The 24,316-nt window shown below is 42.4% G+C and overlaps 2 protein-coding genes across 5 annotated transcripts; one reads left to right on the forward strand and one right to left on the reverse strand.

The window, feature by feature from the left end:
* The first annotated feature begins 1,672 nt into the window (after nucleotides 1-1,672).
* Nucleotides 1,673-7,335, forward strand: dhdh.2 (dihydrodiol dehydrogenase, tandem duplicate 2). The gene is made up of 7 exons (XM_027007975.2): nucleotides 1,673-1,835; nucleotides 2,585-2,696; nucleotides 2,991-3,154; nucleotides 4,981-5,233; nucleotides 6,247-6,371; nucleotides 6,676-6,826; nucleotides 7,183-7,335. The coding sequence occupies exons 1-7, from the start codon at nucleotides 1,746-1,748 to the stop codon at nucleotides 7,290-7,292; spliced, it is 1,005 nt and encodes a 334-aa protein (XP_026863776.2). The 5' UTR covers nucleotides 1,673-1,745; the 3' UTR covers nucleotides 7,293-7,335.
* Nucleotides 7,336-7,616: 281 nt separating this feature from the next.
* pkma (pyruvate kinase M1/2a) lies at nucleotides 7,617-22,414 on the reverse strand. 4 transcript variants are annotated; one of them, XM_027007979.2, is made up of 11 exons: nucleotides 22,168-22,414; nucleotides 16,059-16,240; nucleotides 15,664-15,755; nucleotides 14,584-14,715; nucleotides 14,102-14,288; nucleotides 13,554-13,824; nucleotides 13,105-13,255; nucleotides 12,809-12,961; nucleotides 11,437-11,603; nucleotides 9,083-9,264; nucleotides 7,617-8,774 (listed from the first exon to the last, which is right to left on the reverse strand). In XM_027007979.2, the coding sequence occupies exons 2-11, from the start codon at nucleotides 16,213-16,215 to the stop codon at nucleotides 8,668-8,670; spliced, it is 1,599 nt and encodes a 532-aa protein (XP_026863780.1). In that variant the 5' UTR covers nucleotides 16,216-16,240; nucleotides 22,168-22,414; the 3' UTR covers nucleotides 7,617-8,667. The 4 variants fall into 4 exon arrangements, with proteins under 4 accessions (XP_026863780.1, XP_035380917.1, XP_035380916.1 ...); XM_035525024.1 differs by lacking the exons at nucleotides 11,437-11,603; nucleotides 22,168-22,414 and adding exons at nucleotides 10,885-11,051; nucleotides 21,264-21,328; XM_035525023.1 differs by lacking the exon at nucleotides 22,168-22,414 and adding an exon at nucleotides 21,264-21,328.
* Between the last annotated feature and the right edge of the window lie 1,902 nt (nucleotides 22,415-24,316).

Raw genomic sequence — 24,316 nt, forward strand, 5'->3', positions numbered from 1 at the left:
TGTTGGGCTGCTATTCAGGTTGATGAAGAGAACAACAGAAAATATTTCCTTCTATGCAGATTTAATGGATTATTTCTCTGCTGGCATATGATTTAGAATGTAAAGAAAATCCTGTTGCTAACTAGCCTAATATTCCCTACATTAACCCAGCTTTTCAGCTTTTGATAAATTAGCTAGCTAGCTGATAGTAAAACAAACAGTACAATTATGGCTGCCTTACAATTGCAATCATCATTACAAATATTCATCTTACTCTATTCAGAATAGACAGTGAGTATGTATCTGTCAACTTTCATTTCCCTACACTTCCAAACAAATACATCCCAATGCTATAGTCCAGACAATGACATAGGCACACAATTTGACTGCCTGTTAGGGCTTTTGAGCTGTGGATCTCTGCAGTTCAACCCTTTTCAATCAATGGCAGAAAAAACTAGAATTTGTTTATTTATTTAATTGCACCCAGAAATGGGTTGTATGCAAGTAAATGTGTGTCAGAGTGGGAGTTATATGTTTCTGGTATGATTAAGTACCTTGAAGTCGCTACATGCTCTAGGGTTCTTTCAGAATACTGATTTGGCATCATTAAGTAATTTTATGGCTTGCAGGGCTATAAGTATAGGGATTTGCAGACAGAATGACTGAGGAAGGGGCTTAAAAATACTGATTAAAAGTCAGTCAAAATGAGAGCGATAATATGGCTGGCACTGCTGTAAGAATACTGATCTGGGGTTGGTCATAAGGAAATTGATTATATGGCTCAGCAGACTGAAAAACATTGATCTGGGATCAGTCATAATGAGTCATTTACATTAGGGCCACCATCAGAATAATAATCTTGTGTAGTTCATATGCTAATTTATAGCTACTATATGTGTAGGGGGTACTTTAAAATATTGATTCAAGGTCATTCATGAGATTGTTTATTTGCATTGGAGGCTGTAAGAAAACGGATGTGCTGTCAAGTCATAATGGCAGAAAATTAATGGTTAGGAGGTAAGTAAATACACTAATGCTAGGTCAGTTATACCAAGTTACACACTGATCAGTGTTAATTCTGTCAGGAATTGTTAATTAAGATTGAGATTTTTTTCTTGAAATGTATCATTAAAAACTATTGATTTGTAGTCAGTCATATTGAAAGTGATTATATGTCTAAAGATGGCAGATCTAGTCACATTATATACCATTAAAAAGTGTGGGAAATTGCTAATTACAAAATCATATTAGGGCTGATTCGATTTTCACTACTGATGAAGAAAGCAGGATACATTTCTTTAAAAAGGATAAATAAGAATGCCTCGGGACCAAGTTATAGGGGATCATTCACTCTCCCCACAATATTAATCAGAAAGGAAAAAGGTAGTGTTCTTATACAATTTACCAGTACGTCATGAGATGATAATGTAGATTTTGTGAATGTATGGTGGGATTGTTCAGACAGTGAAGTGCTCAGCTAAGGAGTAATCAGATGATCCAGACTCAGAGAAGCTCACTTACAGAAAATGAATAAAAGTATATGCTAATAACGTTTTTATTTTTTCCTTTTACAAATCAGATAACGTCTAATAAAGCCCAATAATAAAATAGTCGGTCATGCAAGGGCGCCGTGCATAAAAAGATATGCACTGTATTTCGAAGAGAGTCTAAATAACACGTGTTTGTCGCCCTCTTTTGGTATTCCTTTCATTGGTAAATAGACCGCAGAAATCTCTGCGTGATCGCTTTCATTTCAAGGCGCCATCATGGTAATCAGTTGGGGTATTTGCAGTGCTGGAAAAATTAGCCATGACTTTACGGTTGCATTGAAGACCCTCCCGCCAGAAGACCACCAGGTACTCCAAACACACCTGACAGTTGTAGATGTCCTGTTCCTATTTCATGCCACTTAGCTACGCCTATTCGTGAACTCCATATGTAGCTAAATAGTTTCTCATTATAGAGCAGTAGAAACCGGATCAGCTAGCGATAACATATACGAAAGAAATAGCCTATAGCGTTAATTAGACGATAGCTAGCTACTTATTTGAGTTGTAGCAACGTTTTGCAAGTGTGCATACACATACCCGATCACTAGTGCTCAAGGTATATTAAACTACTAACTTCTAGGTCATCGCCATGCTGTCTGTGAATGTTATTTTATTTTAGTTCAGTCAACGTTTAGCTAGCTAGCTAGCTAGGAAAACTTCTGTAGCCAGGTTTTAACTCGATCTGTATAAACTAGATGCAACCTCCAAAGCAGCAAAGTTACGAACGCAGCTCGATCGAATCTGAACGTGGCAGCACACCGTAAACGTAGCTAAGTTATTTGTTATAAATCCGTTATTTGTTATAAATCTTCTGACTTCGTAGATCACAGTCTGCACGAAACGCGTTACCTGAATGCTCCTGATAATATTTGTCAAGCTGTTATTGAGGAAGAGAGGTCACGAGAGCATGTAGTACAGCGCCCTCTTTTGTAAACTCCTGTAATAATCCAATTTATAAAACAGCCTAAAACTAGATTCTCCGAAAATATTTTTTCTTAGAATCAGGTTTCACACCGTGTGAAAAAGCATTAACGTATCAAATACTTAAATTTCAGGTGGTTGCTGTGGCGGCACGCAATCTGAAGCGTGCAGAAGAATTTGCCCAGAAGCACAGCATCCCTAGAGTATACGGCAGCTATGATGAACTGGCCAAAGACCCCGAGATAGGTATGTAATGTAATTTGTCTGTATAAAACTCCTAGTAATCACCTGCTAGCAAATCACTAAAACTGTTTCAGTGTGAAACTTTCTGTTAATGTGATTCGTTATAACACGAACCAATAAGTTGTGTATAAGGCTGTCAAGGTTGACAGGAAGGTTTTCAGCAGGAGACCTATTTTAACATACATAGCCATCAAGGCTTTTGTGGGCTGGTCAGGTGTACTAGAGCTGGTAGCACTGTGTTGGAGTGAGACAGTTCTCTTGTAAACTGTACTAGTAGTCTTCATCTTACCTTTGTAGATGTGGTATATGTGGGCACCATCCATCCCCATCACCTTCCTGTGGGTGTCCTTCTCATGAATGCCAAGAAGAACATTCTGTGTGAGAAGCCACTGGCTATGAACCTGAGAGAGGTGCAGGAGCTGGTGGCTGTGGCAAAAATGAATGATGTCTTCTTGATGGAAGTAAGCAGGTGGACTTCATAGGTACACTAAGTAGTGCAAAAGTGACATTTCTCAAGCTATAATATTAATTTGGATATGTCTATGCTTGTATTTTGAATATCAGCTTTATTAATCAGTGGGAAAAGAATGCACTGCTCACAGTTAAGGAAACACTTAATCATCATGCAGAATGACACTAAGTTAGTTAAACTTCAGGGATATCATAAGTCTGTCCAGTTAGGATGCAAAGCAATAGGTGTACTGAAGAGGCAACAGCAAGACAACTTCCAAAATGAGAATGGTTTTGCAGGTGGTGGCCACAGACACTTACTCTCTTCTTCTCCTTGACTGGCTCGTCAGTCAAGACTGTACAGTACTCTAGTTTTGCCATGAGGTTGTATCTGCAGCACATTCAGGTTGCATAGGTACTCTAGCTCCTCCAGGATGGTACATCCATACATGGCATTGCAAGAAGGTTTGATTTAACTCTCAGCACAGTCTCAGGAGCATGGAAAGGATACCAGGACAGGGCCGTAGAACTGCATCAACCCAGCAGCAGGACCGGTATCTGCTCCTTTCTGCAAGGACGAACAGGAGGAGCACTGCCAGAGTCCTACAAAATGACCTCCAGTGAGCTACTTGTGTGCATGTTTCTGACCAAACTGTCAGAAACAGACTCCATGAGGGTGGCATGAGGGACCCACATCCTCTAGTGGGACCTGTGCTCACAGCTGAGCACCATGCAACTCAAATAGCATTAACCAGAGAATACCAGAATTGGCAGGTTCACCATTGGCATTTTGTCCTTCTAATTTGAGAGCAGGTTCACAGTGAGCACATGTGACAGACATGACAGAGTCTGCAGACATTTTGATAAATGTTATGTTGCCAGAAGCATCATCCAGCATGACTAGTTGGCGGTGGGTCAGTGATGATCTGGGGAGGCATAATCTTGGAGGGTTACACAAATCTCCATGTGATAGACAATGGTTCCTGCCTTGTATGGCTTCCCCTGAACTGAATCCAATGGTAGTGGTAGCTCAGTGGTTAAGGTACTTGACTTGACTTGTTGCTGGTTCAAGCCCTACCACTGCCAGGTTGCCACTGTTTGGCCCCTGAGCAAGGCCCTTAACCCTCAATTGTTCAAGTTGTACTCAGTTGTAATTGTAAGTCACTTTGGATAAACGCGTCAGTTAAATGCCGTAAATGTAAAAAACCTCAGGGACATTATGTATTGGTAAATCTGATGCCACAGACTGTCTAGGAGCTCACTGATGCCTTGATCCAGGTCTGGGAGGAGATCCCCCAGGACACCATTTGGTGTTTCATCAGGAGCATGCCCAGATGTTGTCTGGAGTGCATACTTGCACATGGGAGCCATACTACTGAGTCACATTATAAGTTGCTGTGATGAATTTCACACAAATTAGATAAATTTGAGATTTCAATTATTTACTTAGATTTTTAGTGTGATTTTGAATCTAGTCCTCAGTGGGTTGATTATTCTGGTTTCTACTGACCATCGTTACATCATTTTGTTTCTTTTTTTGTACAAAGTACAAAATTTATATCAGTAAAGATTTTCAGCTTGAATCATTCATTCAGTGAGCTCTGAAGTGTGATTTAAGTGTTCCCTTAATTTTTTTGAGCAGTGTATATTTATGTATATACAGACTGTATATATGCATATATAAGCCTATATTATAATACGTAGGCAGATCTTAGTGGTACAGGTCCTCGAACATTTATCAAGATGCCTTTGCCTTAGTTTTTACAGATTGTACACATGTTGCTCCAGGGGTGTAACAGCACCAAAGATTTTGCCATTGTCTGCCACCCTCTCTAAGGCTATGTGGACGCGCTTCTTCCCCGCTTCGCTGGAGATCTCGCGGCTGCTGGCACTCAACACGATTGGCGAGGTGAAAATGGTGCGAGCGGAATTCGGCGTGCCCCTCCTCAACACCCCGCGCTCTGTGGAGAAGGAGTTGGGTGGCGGCGCGCTGCTGGACATCGGCATCTACTGTCTGCAGTTCGTCCTCATGGTGTATGACGGGGAGAAGCCTGAGTGCGTGCAGGCCAGTGGGGTCTGCCTGGACACGGGTAGGCCGGTGCTAGCGGGCCGGTGAAGGGCCACATTGTGATCATCTCCCAGGTTAAATTGTGGGGACCATAAATGCTGCAGGGGCTGGTACTTTGTTCATCCCAATGCTGTGTGTGTGTGTGTGTGTGTGTGTAATGCAAGGCTGATGTTTACATATCCACATATTTAACACAATGTATAAAGTGGTGCGGGACCCTACAGTAAGGCAGCCACCCGCCCCATCTGGTTTTATGTTTTATGGGTCAAAACAACGTGTTTTACTTTACCATTTAGCAGTATGTAGACTTGTGCACAGGTTACACATTCCACAAAGTATTTCCAATATGCTGACCAAAAGTAAAGCCTTTGCAAACAGTAGGACACCCTGGTAAAGGCAGATACCTCATGAACACAGTGGAACAATCACCCCCACCAAGGCATTCCAAATCTCGCTAACTTCTCTCACCAGTCTTGGAGTATTCCCCCAGCTCCATCATGCTTTCCCTGTACAGAGGTTCTGTTTGTTGCACACCTCCTTGCTCTCCTCTGAAGCCTGGGCTCAGGCTGTCTGCAGTGGAACAGAGAGGATGCTTTGACTCCTGCCAGAGGTGCCATGCCTTCATGTTGAGAACACCCTTCATATTGCCCTAATTTTCTCCCTTAGCCAGAAGCAAAAATCTCAAATTTAGCACCAGCCACCATGCTGGTGACTCACTTTGTCTTTGACCTCTTTTTTTGTCCCTTTCTGGACAGTGTTGATTGACATCCCCACACCAAGCTCAGCTTGCAGCCATATTAACTCTCTCTGTTTCCTTTAGAAAATGTTACCTAACCCCTGCCTCAAGATGGCTGCCAAAACTTGTTTACTTAATATATACTTTTATCCCTCTTTTTATTTTAGAACAAATAAAAATAAATTGCTATTCTCCCAGCATATGTTTATTTGCATACTGACCAATGCATTTTTGTCCCACACTTTTTAGCCACAATTCCTCTAGCTCCATTTAATCGGTGATCTTCATGTGCACTGTAGGCGTGGATGAGAGCATGGTGATCACGCTCAAGTTCTCGCAGGGCAGACTGGCTGTATGCATATGCACAGTGGCTGCGGAGCTGCCAAATGATGCCATCATCAATGGTACCAAGGGAACCATCAGCGTGAGTGGACTAAACAGCTGCAGCTAGCTTAAGCGTGCCCTCCGCTTTCCAGTGTGTGCTGCAAGGCCATGTCTAAAACTGTCAGTCATTTTCACATATAAATTCTGTATAAGCAGAATTACACAACGTATACACTTTAAGGCACTGTTACGCAGTCCAGTGCAGCAGGTGGTGATGCAGACCCAGCAGTAACCCATTTAAATGAAAATGCATCCAGGCCATAAATAGAAGCCCTCTGTGGTTCTGCTTTGATGGTTGTGGACTGGTGCCATCTTCAGAGTCAGAGGTTTGTGATTTTGAACAGGTCCCAGCTCACATGTGGTGTCCCACGTCACTGATAGTGAACGGAAAAGAGACGCAGTATCCTGTGCCCGAGCCGTACCTACCTCTCAACTTCGTCAACAGCACTGGCATGAGATATGAGGCAGAGGAAGTGAGGCAGTGTCTACTCCAAGGTAGGGGGAAATTTTTTTAAAAAATTGATGGTAGAGTTAATATGCCTTTCAGATGACATTTTTAGATCCTCACACTTGTGACTGATAAGGGTTATTAGACAGTGACGTTGAGCTGGTTTCTGCTCTGCTCCCTCTGCTGTAATCCGTTTAGTCAAACCACGGAAAGGATGGCCATTTTAAACAGAAGGTCACAAAGCAACCACTAGGTGGTGCTGTGACTTAAGATACATGAGACGTTTATTATGAAAATAGGCCAACATTGTGAATTCACAGGATTGTTTTTTTTGGTTATGGTGTCTGTCTACATAACCAGCCTAAACCCTGGTTTGGTTTTACTGTGTTTGTCCTTTTCTCAGACCTAAAGGAGAGCTCACGCATGTCCCACGCCCACTCAGCACTGCTGGCTGAGATTATGGATGAGGCCAGGAGACAGGTCGGGGTGGTCTACACTCAAGACCACCAGTGACTTGTTTACCTAAAAAGGTCAATAAAACAAGTGTTGGATAAAATTGTATATTTTTTTTTTTGAAGATTTACAATGACTAATGAATTTAAAAATTCAAATAAAAGTTGCGCATATTATATATATATAAAAAAAAAGGGGGGGGGGGGTCTCTACTTTTTCAGCTGCAATTGTCTGTAAAAGGTAAAGAACAGCACCATAATCACCACCTGCATCATTCAAGATTGAGATCTTTGACCAAACATGCTCTTGCTCAGTTTAGTGTAATACTGATGTTTATGAACACCAAGGGTGAGACTGCCAAAAAGTACTACAAAACAAGCTGGGTCTGGTGTTCTTGCCTTTTATTTGACTGATCCAGTCTTCAACAACGCAACACAAACAAGGTTGATGCATCTTTACAAGTCATTAAACCCTAACGTCACAAGAGAAGCAGGCGGATAATAGGCCGCACACAAGAGCATGCGCACGGACATTTGCACACACAAGAGGGAGCACACATGGACAGAGGGAGGAAGTATACAGGACCCTACCTGACTGATCAGCTTTAATATCTCTGTTGTCACATCTTTTAATAAACTGACATCTCTACTGCCCTCAAATATTTAACACCACAAAAGGCTTTCCACTACTTTTCCCCCTGTTAAATTTAAAATCAGTAGAATAAAGTTAAAGGGCATCCAACAATATTTCTATGTTAGGAAAAATATAATGTGGCATTGGTTACCCAAACATATACCAGACTCAAGTATACAGGATGTAACATTGACTACAGTAGATCTGGGAATGCAAAACAAGCACAGTGCAGGAAGAATGCACAAAAGTAATAAGCGCACACAAAGGAACAAAAAAACAAAAACAAAAAAAAAAAAACACCCCACTACAGGTACTACAGGTCCCTCTGTCATGGTGCTGGAAAGTGCAGACAAAAGCCATACAAGGAGTCATTTTTGTTTCAATGAGCCACAGCTTGTTCTATGACCAGCAGCGTGGTGTGGGCAGGGGCGGCAGCTGAGTGGCTCGGCCCCTGGCTTACTGTGACGGGCGCACAGAGAGGCAGCCCCGACTCCCAGGCTTAGGTCCGTCAAGTGTAAAGTGGTTAGGCGTGCAAGAAGTGATGCGCGTGTGACCGAACAGGAATGAAGGACTGTGTGTGTGTTGGTTGGCACCTGCGCCAAAAAAAAAAAAAAGACGAGAATGCAAACACAAAACAACCACTCAGCAGACTGAGAAGAACTGCTGCCAAAACTGGCCCTTTAAAGGGGGAACCAGGCCAGGGAGACCTCACCGACAGATGTACCCTTCTACCAGGCCTACTTGCATGGAGGAGAGGAAGGAAAGAAGGGAGGGGAGGAGTAAAAGGGCTGTCCAATGATGTCTAGGGCACAGGAACCACACGCATGGTGTTGGTGTAACCGGAGCCTGGACGCCAGCCGGTAAGCACGATGACGACGTCACCGGCCTTGAAGAATCCTCGAGCTTTGCCTACAAAAGCAGGCAGTGCAACAGGTTACAATTCAGGACATGCACTGCTAGAACACAGTAATTTTAAAAGGTTGTCACTTGGCTTTGTCTAGTCTGATACAACATTTCCCCACTGTTAGTGCTGTAGTACTCTTCTGGTAAATATTGCATCGCATCCCCCCCCGGCTCACAAAGTTCCTGGATATTAGCAGATGGGCTTAAATCTTCCATGGTAGGGCAGCGAAGACCCAGAATTACAGGGATGCTCTGAAAATCATGTAATCCCTCCCAACACTCACACATTGGAGTCTCTTCCGGTGAATGCTTACCAACATCCATGGCGAAGTTGACTCGGAGGTCCACATCCTCTGCCCAGACGTCGTGAGCGGGTTTGTTGTAAAACACGGGGAAGATGCCACGGTACAGGTGGGCCTGGCGGGCAGTCTGCCCATTACGGGTCACGGCAATGATGGGGGCACGGGGACGGTAGCGGGAGATCAGGTGGGCAGACCTGAACACAGTGATTATAAAGGCCTGATGACTTCTATTAGATATAAAGACTCTCCAGATGTTAGAGTACACTGCATTGGGACTATAATAAAAAGTTTCACTCATCAAACAAAAGCTAAATTCTTGAGGTCAAAAAGCCAAATGCCTTTCTCCTAAAAATAAATGCATACATAACCCCACTCCCCAACAAAGTGAATATATAAATCATTTCAATACATTACTCAGTCTCTGACAAGAAGACTTGCTAGGTATTATTTGTATTGTTACCTTAACTGCTTTATTCGACCATCACTTTTCTTGCACAAGGATGTGCTACTTTGAAATCATTCATTCTGAAATTCAGTTAAAAAGTTCTGTAGATTTTCTCTCACACCCCCACCCAATAAATATTGACCCCAGAATCAAAAATATGATATTGAACCTGAAAAATGTGTCATTATCCCTACATATGACTCAAACAAAATCAACCATCTTGAGCCCTATTTGAACACGATTCCATGTAAAAATAAAGGTTGGAGCAATGTAATTTTACTACAGGACTTTGTAGTAATTCTCATGGGATAAGAAGTCTTGGCATAAATGAGATGGGAGCAACTCAATTTATGCACTGCTGTCACTGCCCCCCCACCCCTCCAAACAGAACTTCCACAGGATACGATGGAATATTTACACACACTGATTTACATAGGATTAATATACCCTGAGGTTATTTTTTATGGCTCATTTTACAGAACATAAATGGCACCGGAATCTTTGCAGTAAAATGACGTCAGAATTCTCCATGTCACTGAGAAATTAATGATTACATCAACACACCTGTCCATATAAAGCTAAACCCATCTGAACAGGGCTCTAGTTGACACTTGATGCAGAAAAGCTACCAGTCCAACCAGTACTGTGTATTCCCCTTACCCAGCCATTTATCCAACTCAGACACTCAGGGTGAGGAATAGGGAGATGTGTAATGGAGAACGTATGGTACTGCTTGTAGCAGTGTCCTGATTTATGATCTAGGTAACATCAGCTCTGATTGTAGGCCTACAGAACAATCACCAATTTATACCAAAAACATTCCCATTCAGTGCTTCAAACAATTTAAGCCGTTTTGGTTTCCTGTAGAAAAGGCTCAATGGGAACTGCAGTGTAGCAAAATAGGCCAAAGTAGCAATCACCAAAGTGAGAAGAATACACCCGTTACTCATTACCAGCATGCTTGTATAATTTAGACATGCATGTTCATTATATAAATACTGCATCAAAACACACCAACATTGACAGCCAAGTTACCCGATTTCAGATCTGGCTGCCTTCAATCGGTAAAGTCTTCTATAGTGTACTCAATGTAAACCTGAGTTCGAATTAGCCCATTTAACAAGGAATGTAGCAAACTAAAATAAGACCTACAGAGCTCATGAGACTCAATCATTGGTTGCAGTTTGGTGATCTGCCCAGGTCCGTTTTGGCTTCTGGCATGTTTTTAGAGATCATAAAGGGAGTGTTCCTTCTTTTATGCTTCTCTTATAAATGCTCCCTCAGTTGAAGGGGCATGCCACCACACATGTGCCTCACCTGTCTCCTCCCTCCCAGCACCCTGGTGTGGTTAGGCCCCATCTGCTCTTACCTGCCCGACTTGGTGAGAACGATTATAGCGCTGGCACAGCATTTGAAGGAGGATTCGACTGCACCGATGGCCACGGCCTCAGAGGGGTCATAGCTCAGCCTGGAGGCACGCCTCAGCCCCTCAAACAGCTGCCGATGAAACATGGCCGCCTCAGCCTCCCTGGCGATCTGAGCACGCAGCATGAGGGAGTCGGCACCACCCAGTGGGGAGGGTGATGGGGAAGGGAGGGGTTACGCTCAGTCACACCAGTATCATTCACATCATGTGCGAGGGAGAGAGACATGATGCAAATGGAGATACTAGTTTTGATGGTTGGTCCCCCTTTCTCAAACACACCTCTTGAAAGAGGATACCAGTAATGGATAGAATGCCCAGATGAACGTACACTACAGCCCAAAAAACGGTGTTCTTGACTCCATGTACATGCATGCATGCTTTACCATTTGCAGTCTCTCTCTCTCGCTCGCACTTCCTGTCTGTCCCTACTCTCCACTGCCTGCAGCTGGCCGATGAGTCCCCGCCCGCAGCTCGCATCCTAGAGGCCCTGCCTACCTGCCAGAGCCAGTGAGCACTACGAAAGCCGAGGCCAGGATTTTAAAGGAGGCTTCCACGGCCCCGATGGCGATGGCCTCGGCCGGGTCGGTGGAGGGGGGCGTGCATCGGCGCAGGTCCTCAAACACCTGGCGGTGGAACATGGCCGCCTCCGCCTCACGAGCAATCTGATCCCACCATGAAGCAAGCGGAGCGGAGGAGGGGTGAGGAAGGGTGTGAGAAAGAGAGAAACGGGCGAGCGAAAGCAAGAGAAGGAACATGAGTGCAAGTAAGCAGTAGGCAGAGAAAGCAGGCGAATACAGCAGGAAAGATCATTAGCAAGAACATTGCAAAGAAACAAATGAAGGAAAGGATTTAAAAAGTGTAAGACCACAGAGCAGAAGACAGAAGGGGGGGGGAAAAAAACACCTCAGATTTACTGTGCTGTAGTGAGTCACAAATATTATAACCCCCCCGACATTCATGTTTGATTTTTGTAATAAATTCATTACAGTAATAAAGATTATAAAAATCACAATTCACCACCAGCATAAGCAGACTGAAGTATACAAGAATTACAGTAATGCATGTGCTCAGACATTAAAAGGTTACTGTGGCTGAATGGAGTACCATGCATGTCTTACAGAAACACAAAAGGCCAATTTAAGCCCCAGGCAGTCACCAACGAACTGGCCGGTTTTGGATACTGCAACCACCGGATGCCCACGGGCAGCAAAACTATGAGAACACAGTGTAATGGGATGTTCACTGTGCAAGTTTTTAAATCAAAAGGTTCAGACAAGTTCAGAGAAGCAATGGGGGGGGGGGGGGGGGGGGGGGGGGGGTTAATGCAAAAGCCAAATTCAAGAGAGTCAGCCTTGGGGAACAAACAGAAGAGGAAAGAGGAGAAAGCCACATGGTAGCCATTGTTTTGTTTTAACACAGCTAACCTAATCAAAGTAAACACGTAATGAATTTGCTAGCCCAATTATTAATTATGGCACTGAGCTTGTACGGCAAAAAATAAAAGCAAGCAGCATGCAGGCAGCCAAATCCAGCTCCCCGTAGGACTGCATGCAAACCTTGGCAGATCGAGGGAGAGGCAGTTTTGAGACAGAAGGGAGCAGGACAAGGCTGAACCAGCTAAAAGGGCAACACTGGAGACGGATGTTAAGGTGAAAGAGTACAGCCATTCTGCAACTCATAACCCCATTTATCCAGTTGCTTAAACAGACCTTGGCCTAACATGCAGTTTGGATGCTGACCCTACTCTATTACTGAATGCAATAAAAATGAGCAACAATGGTAGATGCACATGACTGAAATGGCTAAAATTGTTTACTAGGTGCCTATGGCCTACAGAATTAAACTTTTAAGCAGGGGGAGCCCTTACCTTGTGCTGTGTGCGTACTGCCTCAAGAGGGTAGTCTCCCTTCGCAGTCTCTCCGCTCAGCATGATGCAGTCAGCTCCATCCAGAACAGCGTTGGCCACATCGCTGCCCTCTGCACGTGTGGGCCGGGGCTTCTTGATCATGCTCTCCAACATCTAGAAAGGGAGGCCAGTAGAGGGTCCTGAAGACCAGCTTTTCTCTGGAGCATTACTCCAACTATTGCATTCTTGAGCACCAGAGGACAAATTCCAGACAGTACAAATGGAGTCTTCAGGAAAAAAATATCTGAAGTGCAGACCTGTGTTGCGCAGGTGATTGGCTTGCCAGCTCTGTTGCAGCGTCCAATCATCATCTTCTGGGCAAGGAAGACCTTCTCTGTGGGGATCTCGATACCCAGGTCACCACGAGCAACCATGATACCATCACTGGCCTCCATGATCTCATCAAACCTTTGAGCAAAAATATCACAATTAGCCATGACCAGGACACCCTTCTGAACGCTGTCAAAACATGAGACAAATCAGAAGATGAAAACATGAGACTACTTGACACTTTACAACAATCATTGGTTAATGGATGCCCCACTGTTACCTACCGATGTACATAAATCATGAACCAAATGTTCATTGTGAGAATTTTTGTGCAAAGACAGAAAAGCTCTGAATAAGAACCAGTGAAAGGCTTGACTGATGCATGAGATGCATGCAGTGGCCCATAGGCTAGGTGGGGCAGGCGTGTGTCTCTGACCTGCGCACTCCCTCGTGGTTCTCCAGCTTGCTGATGATCTTGATGTTCTTGCCCTTCTCTCCCAGCACCTTCCTGACCTCGTGCACATCATCTGCTTTGCGGATGAAAGAGGCAAAGACCATGTCCACACCCTGCTCCACACCGAACTGCAGGTCGCTGATGTCCTTCTCAGACACAGCGGGCAGGTCCACAGCCGCACCCGGCAGGTTCACACCCTTCTTGCTGCCCAGAGTGCCCCCGTTCTCAATCTCACATAGCAGGTAGTCAGCGCCTGGGAGAAATGAGACTGTCATTCTAATAGGAGATTCAGGTTTGTAGTACCATGAACCTTTCAGATAGGTTAAAAAAGGTAGACAAAGCCATGGTTCCTTTTTATTCACTGAGGCTGGTCAGTCTAAACCAAACAGCAATTGCTGAAAGGCACTCAGTAGGTTCTATTTATGTACTCCCTGTACATTCTAATTTATTTAGAATTGCTGCCCTGCAAGACAACATGGAAATAATATGGGGGGGGGGGGGGGAAGTAGCAATTAAAAGGCTCTACTCACCAATCTCCTGGACTTGGAGGGAGATGAGGCCATCGTCAATGTACACCTTGCTGCCCACCTCCACCACCTTGGTAATGTTCTTGTAGTCCAGCCACAGGTTGTTCTCATCACAGTTCTCCATGTAGCTGTCGTCCAGGGTCAACCTGATTATGTTGCCCTTCTTCAGCTCCACCTCAGCTGTGCCACTCTGCCATAAGACACACATGCACATGAAGGGAATCACTGAACTGGCCCTCAATCTAAAAACCAATACATTTCCATTTATAAAACAAAACGTGACTACAGTAGGCTTGTGCACATACATTTGTATCTGGTTTGCCTCTCACTCCACAAATCAATGTGCGTTTTTGGCCATTTAGCACTAGCAGTTAACAGCTGGGCTTATGATGCAACTTCCGAGAAAGTCTGTAGCACTAGTTATTGCAACATCCATAGTAACCACACCTGAAGTTGCTTATAATGGAGAAGTTTAATGTTAGTACCCCTTTGATGAGTCCAGTCCTGATCTCAGGGCCCTTGGTGTCCAGAGCAATGCTTATTGGCCGGTACTGGATACTGCCCGGCTTGAAACTCTCACATGCCTCACGGATGTTCTTTATAGTCTCTCCATGGTACTGTATTAAAAAAAAAAAAAAAAAGATCAACAAAATCAGACCCCAAGATTATACAATGACTTTCCAAAAAACACCAAGGTAGAAACCTAAGGATTTGCTGGCATGTTATTACAGAAAATCTTACAATGATTCACTTTTCCAAGCTAGCGCTGACATGTAGGCATGGTTCGATAAAACACAGTGCTAAACATCCTAATATTTCTGTAACAAAGCCACAGCATGGAGTCTCTGCTAAATTACATAACCAAGTTTTATTACGTTTAACATACACTGGCCAAAGGTCTGCTTACAGGTAGGGGGAAGTCAACAGTGTGTGCATAGGCTCATGTTAAATAGGTCAGGATCATGCCAACATTTGATATTGCCAACACCCAAGCCATGAACATGAGTGAAGAGAAAGTAGTCATGGTTATAGTGAACACCAGTAAAACCAGGTCAGCTTATTCTAAAGTCTAAGGGCCTCCAAAGGCACATTTACAATGGAGACAGAAGTTATAACTCTGCATAAACCAATGAGAAGAGCACACACGATCCTGATGAAAGGGCTTTGATCAGTGAGGTCACCAACATCACAGTCAGGACATAGACCTGAATTATGGCCATTAAAAAGACAAGCAGGACAATATGCCACATCACCCACAAACCTGTTCAAAGTTAAGCAAAACATTTATAAACAAGTCAGAAATACCAACAAAAGATCATTCAAAATCCTTCCTCAAAATTGACGTATTCCTGCAAAAGCCATTCTGCACTCAAAGCATTCCTGGCAAAATCCAGGAACATTTTAGCCTAACTGGAGTAATTACAACAGGCCCATCTCTATATTATATTTTTTATATACAAAAATAAAGATTGTGCTATGATGAAACAAAGTGCACAGTTTGTGGCCATCAATGAAAGTAGCCTATATAAGGGAGGTGGGGGCAGATGTTGAGGGGGTGCCTAAACCTCATGGGAGCCATGGGAGAAGTTCAAGCGAGCGATGTTCATTCCAGACTTGATCATCTCCTTCAACATGTCCACTGAGCGGGAGGCTGGTCCTGGAACAACAAACATGACATGCATCGTTCATCAAAACAGCACAAAAGGCAAAAACACCTACAAGCACAGGATGCAATCCAGGCTGGCTTGCACTGACTAAAGATAAAAGGCCAATCATTTTTTTTTTTTTTTTTAATTAAAAAAAAAACAAAAAAAAACACACACCACACCACTGTGCTATATGTACAAAAGCAATTAGGTTACTATGCATGCAAAAGCACACTTTAGAATGAGAGAAACAATACAGAAGTAAATGCACATAGCTGACCCTCTGCCCATGTGTGTGGTGTGGGAGTACAAACCGATGGTGCAGATGATGCCAGTGTTGCGGGCAGTGGTGGGCTCTGAGTCGATGTCCAGCAGGCACATGTGGTCTAGGAAGGTGTCAGCCATGGCAGCGCCAAGCTGCTGGGTCTGGATGAAGGCTGTGCCCATGTCCTGAGGCTTACAGTGCGGCATGAGGAGAGCTGAGCTGGCAAGTATTCTGTTGAGAGAGAGAGAGAACGAGAACATGGCATAATGCAAGGTTTCTGAGTGGCAATGGTGGTAGCCTCTGTGCATATGCAAGCTCTTCAATGTCTTTACACTAGAGCACCTAAAACCACAAATATCTAGATTATTGTAACTGGCCAAGATTAACTGCCATATGGTTGCCATTCACAAGCCCATGCTATTCAAATCACAGCTAGAGTAATAACTGGTCTAAAGTTCCCAAGCCAACCTATTACTATAGAAACAAAGACACTATACAGTCAGATTTATACACCACCACCTAAGGTTTTGCCTTCAGAGCAAGTATGGGCAAGTGGATTTTTACAAGCTTCCTTTTAATTCAATATAAAAGACTGCAGTTGAAGCGGTTAGGAAATCGGTGTCTAAAAAAACACAAGCACTTCCTGAGGCTTCAGAGACAGCCTGCTAATTATTTCACCAAAACCCTTGAGACTTAATATGGCAAGGCATCACAACTTTAAAATTAAGAGTTTGCTGTGCTTGCACACTACACATTAGTGGCAACATTTATGACCCACCACGGATTCTGAGTGAGTGCCAGCTGTGCACCGACAGCTGCCAATAGCACAAGCTTCTTTTTGGTTACACAGGAAAGAGGGAGAGGGTAAATGGCCTGAAAGGGGTGGAAAAAGGGAAGGCTGAGGCCTCAAAAGCAAAGACAGAGCTTCTGTGATGCCTAAAAATAATTTCCATGGCACTAGCCCAGCTATAAACACTGAACAAACGACGACATCATGAAGGGATTCCACAACTAAGGGTTCAAGGCATAGGCTAACTACACATGAACAGTCTAGGACTGCAGTTCCAACACATTTTACTGCAATTCCATTTCATGCACTCTGAAGATACACCAAAATCTCCCTCTCTACCACTGAACTGAGAAAGATCTCTTGTCCCTGATGAGCCTCTTCTCTGGTCTTAGACTTCACCCTCTCCCTCCAAGATTCTGTCCACGCCAAACTTTTTTTGCTAGCAAAGACAAGGTTTTTATTGCGCCGTCATGGTAATGGTGACGTGCCTCTATGAATTTTGACAGAAGCTGTAGCATTTATTCTCCCTTTGTCATCGTTTTTCCTCCCTGAAAACAAATGACAGCATCTGCTAATGTGTAGACCAATAGTTCTAAATGTGCAGTCCAAAAATGTATGAACCATATACTTGTAATTTATGTCAGTAATGTAAAAAACACAATCAAACTTTCACAAGTGTACAGTAAAGATTGATCCAAGCTCATACAATGAAATCCTCATTGAAACACAGTGAGGTGGTCTTAAATGGTTCCACAGTGACTAATGGTAAAACAATGTGCTCCTTTCTTTAAAAAAACAAAAACAAAAAAAACTTGTGCATGAAACAAATATAATGTGAACTAAGCATCATATTTTGCCCACATACAGAAATATTACATTCAAAAATATCTTGTGTTAGCTGTATTTTGTAGCCTACTTAACTTTTTAAAAATGTGTATTTATTTGTAGACTTATTTAAAATGAATCAAAACTGTATATACTTGACATGCTTAATTATTTGGCAGTTTATCCATCAATGATGGTTTGACCTCAATATTAGTTCTGGTGTGCCACCCCAAAACTTATGCATCCATATAAAGGAAAAAAGCATAAGTTGATAAAAAGAACCAATTCTTATTGCACAAAAAACAAAACATTTCACATTATGTAAATGCACTTACCAAAGTGTCTCAAAATAACAATGATATCTGAGAGCCCCCCCCCACCAAAAAAACCCCATTTAGTTACTTAAAAGGCACATGGGCTTAATGAGTACACTTACCCTACTAGTACATGTACCCTACTAGTACTAGAGGCTAAAGAGAGTTCACATTCTAGAACATTCTAGAAAATTCTGTAAACCCTCAAGCAAGTGCTACTCATTACCTTATCAGGAGTGTTACATGAGACAGAAATGAGTCACTGCAGCAAGATCCACCCCACCATGTGGGGAAGAGGAGTGTGAAGACCTGCCAACATGGCACCCAGTTATAGGAGCTCAACAGGATGGTTTGGCTTTTCACTTGTAACATTATCCAACTACCACTAGACTAATTCACCATGTCTAGCTCAAATGTCTCAACTGCTAATGGAAAGCAGAGGGGAAAACAAGAGGCAGCACTAGTCTGCATTTAACTCCTACCAACCAAACCCAACCTAAACCCTCCCTTGTGACCTGGACAAGCATCATCATAAGAGAGGATTAAGCACATTCACCTACACTGCATGTCCTTATACTCATACACACCTGCTGGCCCATTATGCTAAGCTCTGGAGAAACAGCTTCAAAATAGTACATTTGTATTCAACACTGAGGTGGGGAAAATTAGTGACACTAGATCCAAAAAAACAAAAAAACAAACAAAAAAAACCCCAACCCCAAAACCAAACACTGACCAGTCTATTAATGGCTTTAAAAAAATCATCATGTACGTCAAAGAGCAATGGCCCGGCACAGCTCCGACTCTCCCACTCAAAATGATTCAACCCATGATGGTAAAAATGAATAGATCAGGAGTCAACTGGGGCGTCTTAGAAAAAGGGAAGTACCAAAACGTGCAATTGAGAAATACCCGGCCCAAAATCTTACTCCTCTAAAACCAAAAGACATGCAGTGTGAACGACCAGTCTCATTGCGAGAGGAATCCACCTTGGTCAGTGGTTACCAATATCTAGCAACAGCCACTCATTCATTCCACTGCTGCTCAGTGTGGGTGGGTGGATAGGGGGGGTTGGGGTGGTAATAGGCTGAGTCACTAAGCCTCTGTACGTGAGGAATCTCACATGAGAAAATATGCGCATGCACACCTACCCCGTTTGCTAGCCTCCAAGTAAGGTATAAAAATTAAAACTGCAAGTACAAAGTCATAACAGAAGCGTGGCAATTACATTTCTGAGAGGAAACACTTGGTGATGAATGGGCTTTGATATTATGCAACAATTTCTCACATGGGGTGAGAGCTTCATCTACTCCCTGAAGATCTACAACAGACGCCAATTATGCCCACTGTCTTGACAACCAATACTGTGTCACCGGGGAAATGGATGTACAGGAATGTGAAAGTCAACCTGGTAGACACTATGGAACTGAATTTGATTAGAAGCACAAAAGCAGCCCCCACAAAGAAGGCTCTGATTCACTGCAGTAAGTGCACCTTATTACTGCTCTGCAGTAATTTGTATTGCTAGACAAAAACACTCATATGCTTAATAGCCGATTTCAGCATGTCTGGTGAACCTCACAGCATGGAACTTAAAGGTTGAGTGATATGACAGGCACAAAAAATGGCATGAGACTTCATATGACTGCTGAATTACTATAAATGGGATTATATTAATTCAAACATAAGCTTTATCTGCTGAGGGAAAAATAAAATAACTTGCATGCACTCTCTAAATTACCCGGGTATGAATTCTCTCGATCACTAAAGTCTGACCTGTTCAGGTTGCCCAAAAGAGGGCCGACACTTCTAGAACACCAGTTAATCAGCAGCACCAGTTTAACACGTCCACAATTTTCTGACCTGCAGTTAAAACCAAGGCAACTTACAGCTGAGACAGGTCAGAATTTTACATCCATGCAGGTCCATTACCACCCACCCTGCCTTCCAACATCTCTTCAAACTTAATCCCTCATACACAGACCTGTTAAATGTTTCTGCCTCTATGAGAGCTTCAAAAACATATGTCAGCCTGCACAGACCTCCAGCACTGCTCCAACATGAGGGAAGCCCTGTGCCTACTGAGGGTGCTGTGGCCGCAGTGACGCTTAAGCTACGCAAATCACACACAAGCAAACTACCGTCGGTAAGCAGACTTCTCCCAATACTCTGGCCCAACATGAGTCAATGCTGACTAACTGCTTTTGTGCCATCCACTGCAGCCAAGCCCAAGTACCAAAAGATCATGTTACATGCACACATTAAAATAGTCACGGGCTTCCAATAATCCATCAGGCTAGATAGGAGGCAGCGAGTGGAGGGGCCACTATACAGCCCTGGCACCGGGTGCTGGGTGAAGCAGGGCATGCAGGCTTCATCATATTAAGGATGCGAACAAGGTAAGGTTATACGGGAAACTTGCCACTGCGTTATTGCTGCAGCTCACTGATGCATTAAAACATGGGCTCCATCTGCATCTGTGAACCTGCGCAAGGCCATGCAACAGGCCCCATTATTCAGTGCCCTGTTACATTAACCTTCACTTGCATTCTGTCCCTGTCTCTTCCCCTCGGATGACTAAACACCCACCCACTAGGACGCCATGCTTTTAAGTGGTTTGAGTTTGCTATAAATGTGCCATGAAGAAAGTGACTCATTCTTCCTGTTTAAGTGGAGCCATTTTTGTAATACTGGGGTAAAAGAAAAGCAACTTACCAACAGCAGAACTTCACACACTGTATTTGACCCAAACTGTCACTGAGCAACATGTAGGAAGATCAGGAGTTCCCCTAAATATGTAATCAATGAAGTTTGCTTGCAAATGCCTTCTGTGGACCCACACCCACAACTAGAGGAAACTATCCCAGTGTAATCTGAACCGAGTGAGCACAGGCTTGTCAGTTGCGTGGTAGTGTGCATGTGCAATAACGGAGGTTTCACTTCCTCAGTCGTACCACGAAGAGCTAACTGAGAAAAGTGCATAATAACATGCCTCTCCCACACACAGGAAAAAAAGAGACTCCAATCAAAAATTAAACACCAATTTCTTGCCCACGGGACAAACAGCTTCACTCCGATTTAAAAGCAGAGGCCATTATCTATGCCTGAGGATTCAGATTTTGTATTTAGATACAAAAAACGTATTTGTCTTAAAATACAATACCATTATTACTAATAATGAAAAATAAGTAAAATTATATATATATATATATATATATATATATATATATATATATATATATAAAATCAATCAATTAATCAATCAATCACAAACGGGTGCAAATCATTTTTGATGTGGTTTGGAGATGGAAGATCAAGAGCTAACCTTGACCTTGGTCCCGCGGCTGTAAGACGCAATGCAGCGTGAATGTTCATACATACTAACCGAGATTAGGTTAACTAGGTTAGCTAACCATCTTTATAACCCAGCTAACTAGCGTTAGCTAAGACAGCTAACCAGCAACAATACTGCTAGATTACATGCCCAACTACTGCTTGACAGTTATTACATCGATCGGCTTTTAAAAAAATAAAACAAAAATAGATAGCTACCTTTGTAGCGAATAACTATCATTTACTTAAGTACATGATGCAGTTAAATACTGGAGTTTGTGCGATCTGTCGCAGACTAACGCAGCAGATGCGAGCGTAGTCACGTTCACTCTGCGTCACATTTTCCCCAGAAGCAAAGGACCAGACTAATGGAAGCTAGCCAAAGACAGGAATGCAATGTGTAGCTACAACCACACCTTGCTAGTTAACAGATGTAGGGCTTATGGTCTAATCATCAAGTGTAGTTAGCCAGCTAGATATACTACTGTACAGGGCATTTGTCACTTAGGAAAAGAGCAAAAATAAAAATAGTCAGCTAGCATCAGCTAGTTAGCCGGATAGTTCACCTAAGCACGTAAGATAGGCCTCCACTTGGAAACAAGTCTGCCGCTTAATAGAATTTACGAATAAGAACGAAAGAAGAAAAATGACTTAAAATCACCTTGCCTACAGATATAGCTAACGCCAGCTATCCAGCCTAAAGTTTATTAGCTAGAGTTAAGATTTTTGTTAACTACTCTAACAGAAATCATGAGGCAATTTTAAAACATATCCATTTCAGTAAAATGCAGCAGTGAATCTAGTAATCAAAAGCAGGACCATTAACAATGTATTTCGACTTTAACCACATATCAAACACTATATATGAAATGCCGCCCCAACACCTTCAATGTTACCTCCAAAGGACCGTCCGCAGCAAATGATGCTTCTGACGCCAAGCAACCGTGTCAAGGTGATCCTATAAATTTAACGGCACTATATGCGAGCGCGCAATATCCGTGCGCAGATCGTTTAATAGGTCGCCGCAGGAAATAAGCGGAACTGTATTCACAAATGTTTACGATTAAATTACACTTTAAAATGTTACATATAATCAACTGCTACGAAAGTTAAATTAATTGACCTAAAACAATCATACTATCAAGTTGAAGTTTATTGCGATGGAAGGTTACATAATAATGCCGGAAGTAAGGTCCTTTATATAACCAATCAGAAGCCGTTGGTAAGCGTGCGTAGAGCAACTATAGATCCTCCTAATTAGCGTGAAGTATGTTATTTTGTCTCGAAATTGCGATAGAGTTGTTAAATAAAGACAGACGTTCTAGTATTTTAATCATTAAAATAATGATTTCGGATGGACATATAAAACCATACAATATATGTGCTTCCATTCCCTTAGTATCTGAAACCCACCAACACGCGCGTACTCCCAAATGTGTTGCTAATGCTTCAATTGCAGGCTACTGTCATTACCCCTAGTTATATTTTCCAGTTCGAGCAATATTCAAATATTTAGAGCTGGTAAGCACATAACTCGTTAGCCAGGCATTTATAGCAAACGTTAATGCGCCATCAATATCTATGATAGGCTTATTGCATCCATGCATTTCAGCTTTGCTCTATGTCGAGTAGAGTATGTTTTAGCTATGGTAGCTTGACTTGTGCAATATCCTATAAAACCACTCTTAACTGTTGCACGCCCTGTATGTCTACGATGTTAGCCTTTGCATAATGTTAAATGACTCACGTATCTATTAAATTAGACATTTACAGCGTCGCCAACTATAAGAATTACAAATATAGTTCAATCACAACGCAAAACGCATATTCACATTGATTCTGTTTTCTTTAGATGTTGCTGCTTCCTAAATTATTTATTCTACAAAAGCCCCATCTAGTGTTAGATAATAGTAATGCTATTGCGTATGAGCAGCCATTTTAAACTCATTCTATAATTTATGACTGATCAGTAATTCACGCAGTGACAAGAAGGAGAAATGTCTACAAATATCTACAAAAGGTATTGTTGGCTGCATTTCAAATAAAAAACTACGAATTAAGGCAGAATTATATTACAATTCCCCATTTAGATGCCTATTGCATTGATAATTAATCCCATCCTCGTTTGTATGCAAGCTGTAAATATTGTGGGAGGGAGGCTTTTAAAATTAAAGCCACAAAAAAAATAAATAAATAAAGTGAAGATAAAATCACACTATTCAGTTGTTCAAGGTTAGAAAGTTAGGGGAGCATGATTCCACTGGTAACTGATTAAAACCACATAGGCAAATATTTAGTCTCACTATTATATATTTCCCAGCATATAAATAATATACGCAATTGTTCCAGATATGATTCTTATTATTTTAGACAAGACCACGTTGACTGTCCATCAATTTAAGCATAAATGATCTTTCAATTACATATAAAACACACTTCAAAGAGCCTCATAACATGCTTGATAAACAGCACTGTAGTCTTAAATATACATCTTTAATGCATCAATAGGCAACAGCATCTACCATATGCACATTCTGATTTGCCCTCCTTTGGTAGCAAAGAAACCAGATCCAATTCAGTTTCAACTCTGAATCACGTGTAAGACCTATTGGAGGCTTTCAAGTCTTTTATTAAGTGTGAATCAGCCAGACAATTACAGCTCAGGATTCAGAACATTAAATCTTGTAGGTTTCACAGTGGTTAAATTCTTAAACCTTGTGATGTTTATTCCTAATAAATCAAAAACCACATCTCAGCATCTCAGGCTGTAGAGATCAACTGCTCCAAGTTTTAATGAGATGAAGAAATATCACATATGACCCACTGCTGAATCATCCAGTATGATACAGCCATTCCTTTGGATATTTGCAGTTGCTGGTTTTGTTCTGGGACCTAAGATTTTACCATCACCCAAACACAGATTATGTGTGTGCTTACATCATCTGTTTAGGGTTTATTCTAAGGTAAACTCATATGGTCTTACTCACTGGCTCCTTATAACAGTACCACTGTTGCTACTTCTCCCATTGACCATGTTGCCCTGTC

The sequence above is a fragment of the Electrophorus electricus genome, chromosome 4, assembly GCF_013358815.1.
Source record: "Electrophorus electricus isolate fEleEle1 chromosome 4, fEleEle1.pri, whole genome shotgun sequence".
Taxonomy (NCBI): Eukaryota; Metazoa; Chordata; class Actinopteri; order Gymnotiformes; family Gymnotidae; genus Electrophorus; species Electrophorus electricus.

Bases quoted from the DNA above. Each gene is read 5' to 3' on its own strand.
- dhdh.2 (XM_027007975.2), top strand. From the start codon at position 1,746: ATGGTAATCAGTTGGGGTATTTGCAGTGCTGGAAAAATTAGCCATGAC. The intron at 1,836-2,584 runs GTACTCCAAACA...CTTAAATTTCAG, and splicing joins TCCCGCCAGAAGACCACCAG to GTGGTTGCTGTGGCGGCACG. The intron at 6,372-6,675 runs GTGAGTGGACTA...GATTTTGAACAG, and splicing joins GTACCAAGGGAACCATCAGC to GTCCCAGCTCACATGTGGTG.
- pkma (XM_035525024.1), bottom strand. From the start codon at position 21,313: ATGAACATTCACGCTGCATTGCGTCTTACAGCCGCGGGACCAAGGTCA. The intron at 11,052-12,808 runs GTAAGGGCTCCC...CTGCGTGCTCAG, and splicing joins CAGTACGCACACAGCACAAG to ATCGCCAGGGAGGCTGAGGC. The intron at 8,775-9,082 runs GTAAGCATTCAC...CTGCTTTTGTAG, and splicing joins CAACTTCGCCATGGATGTTG to GCAAAGCTCGAGGATTCTTC.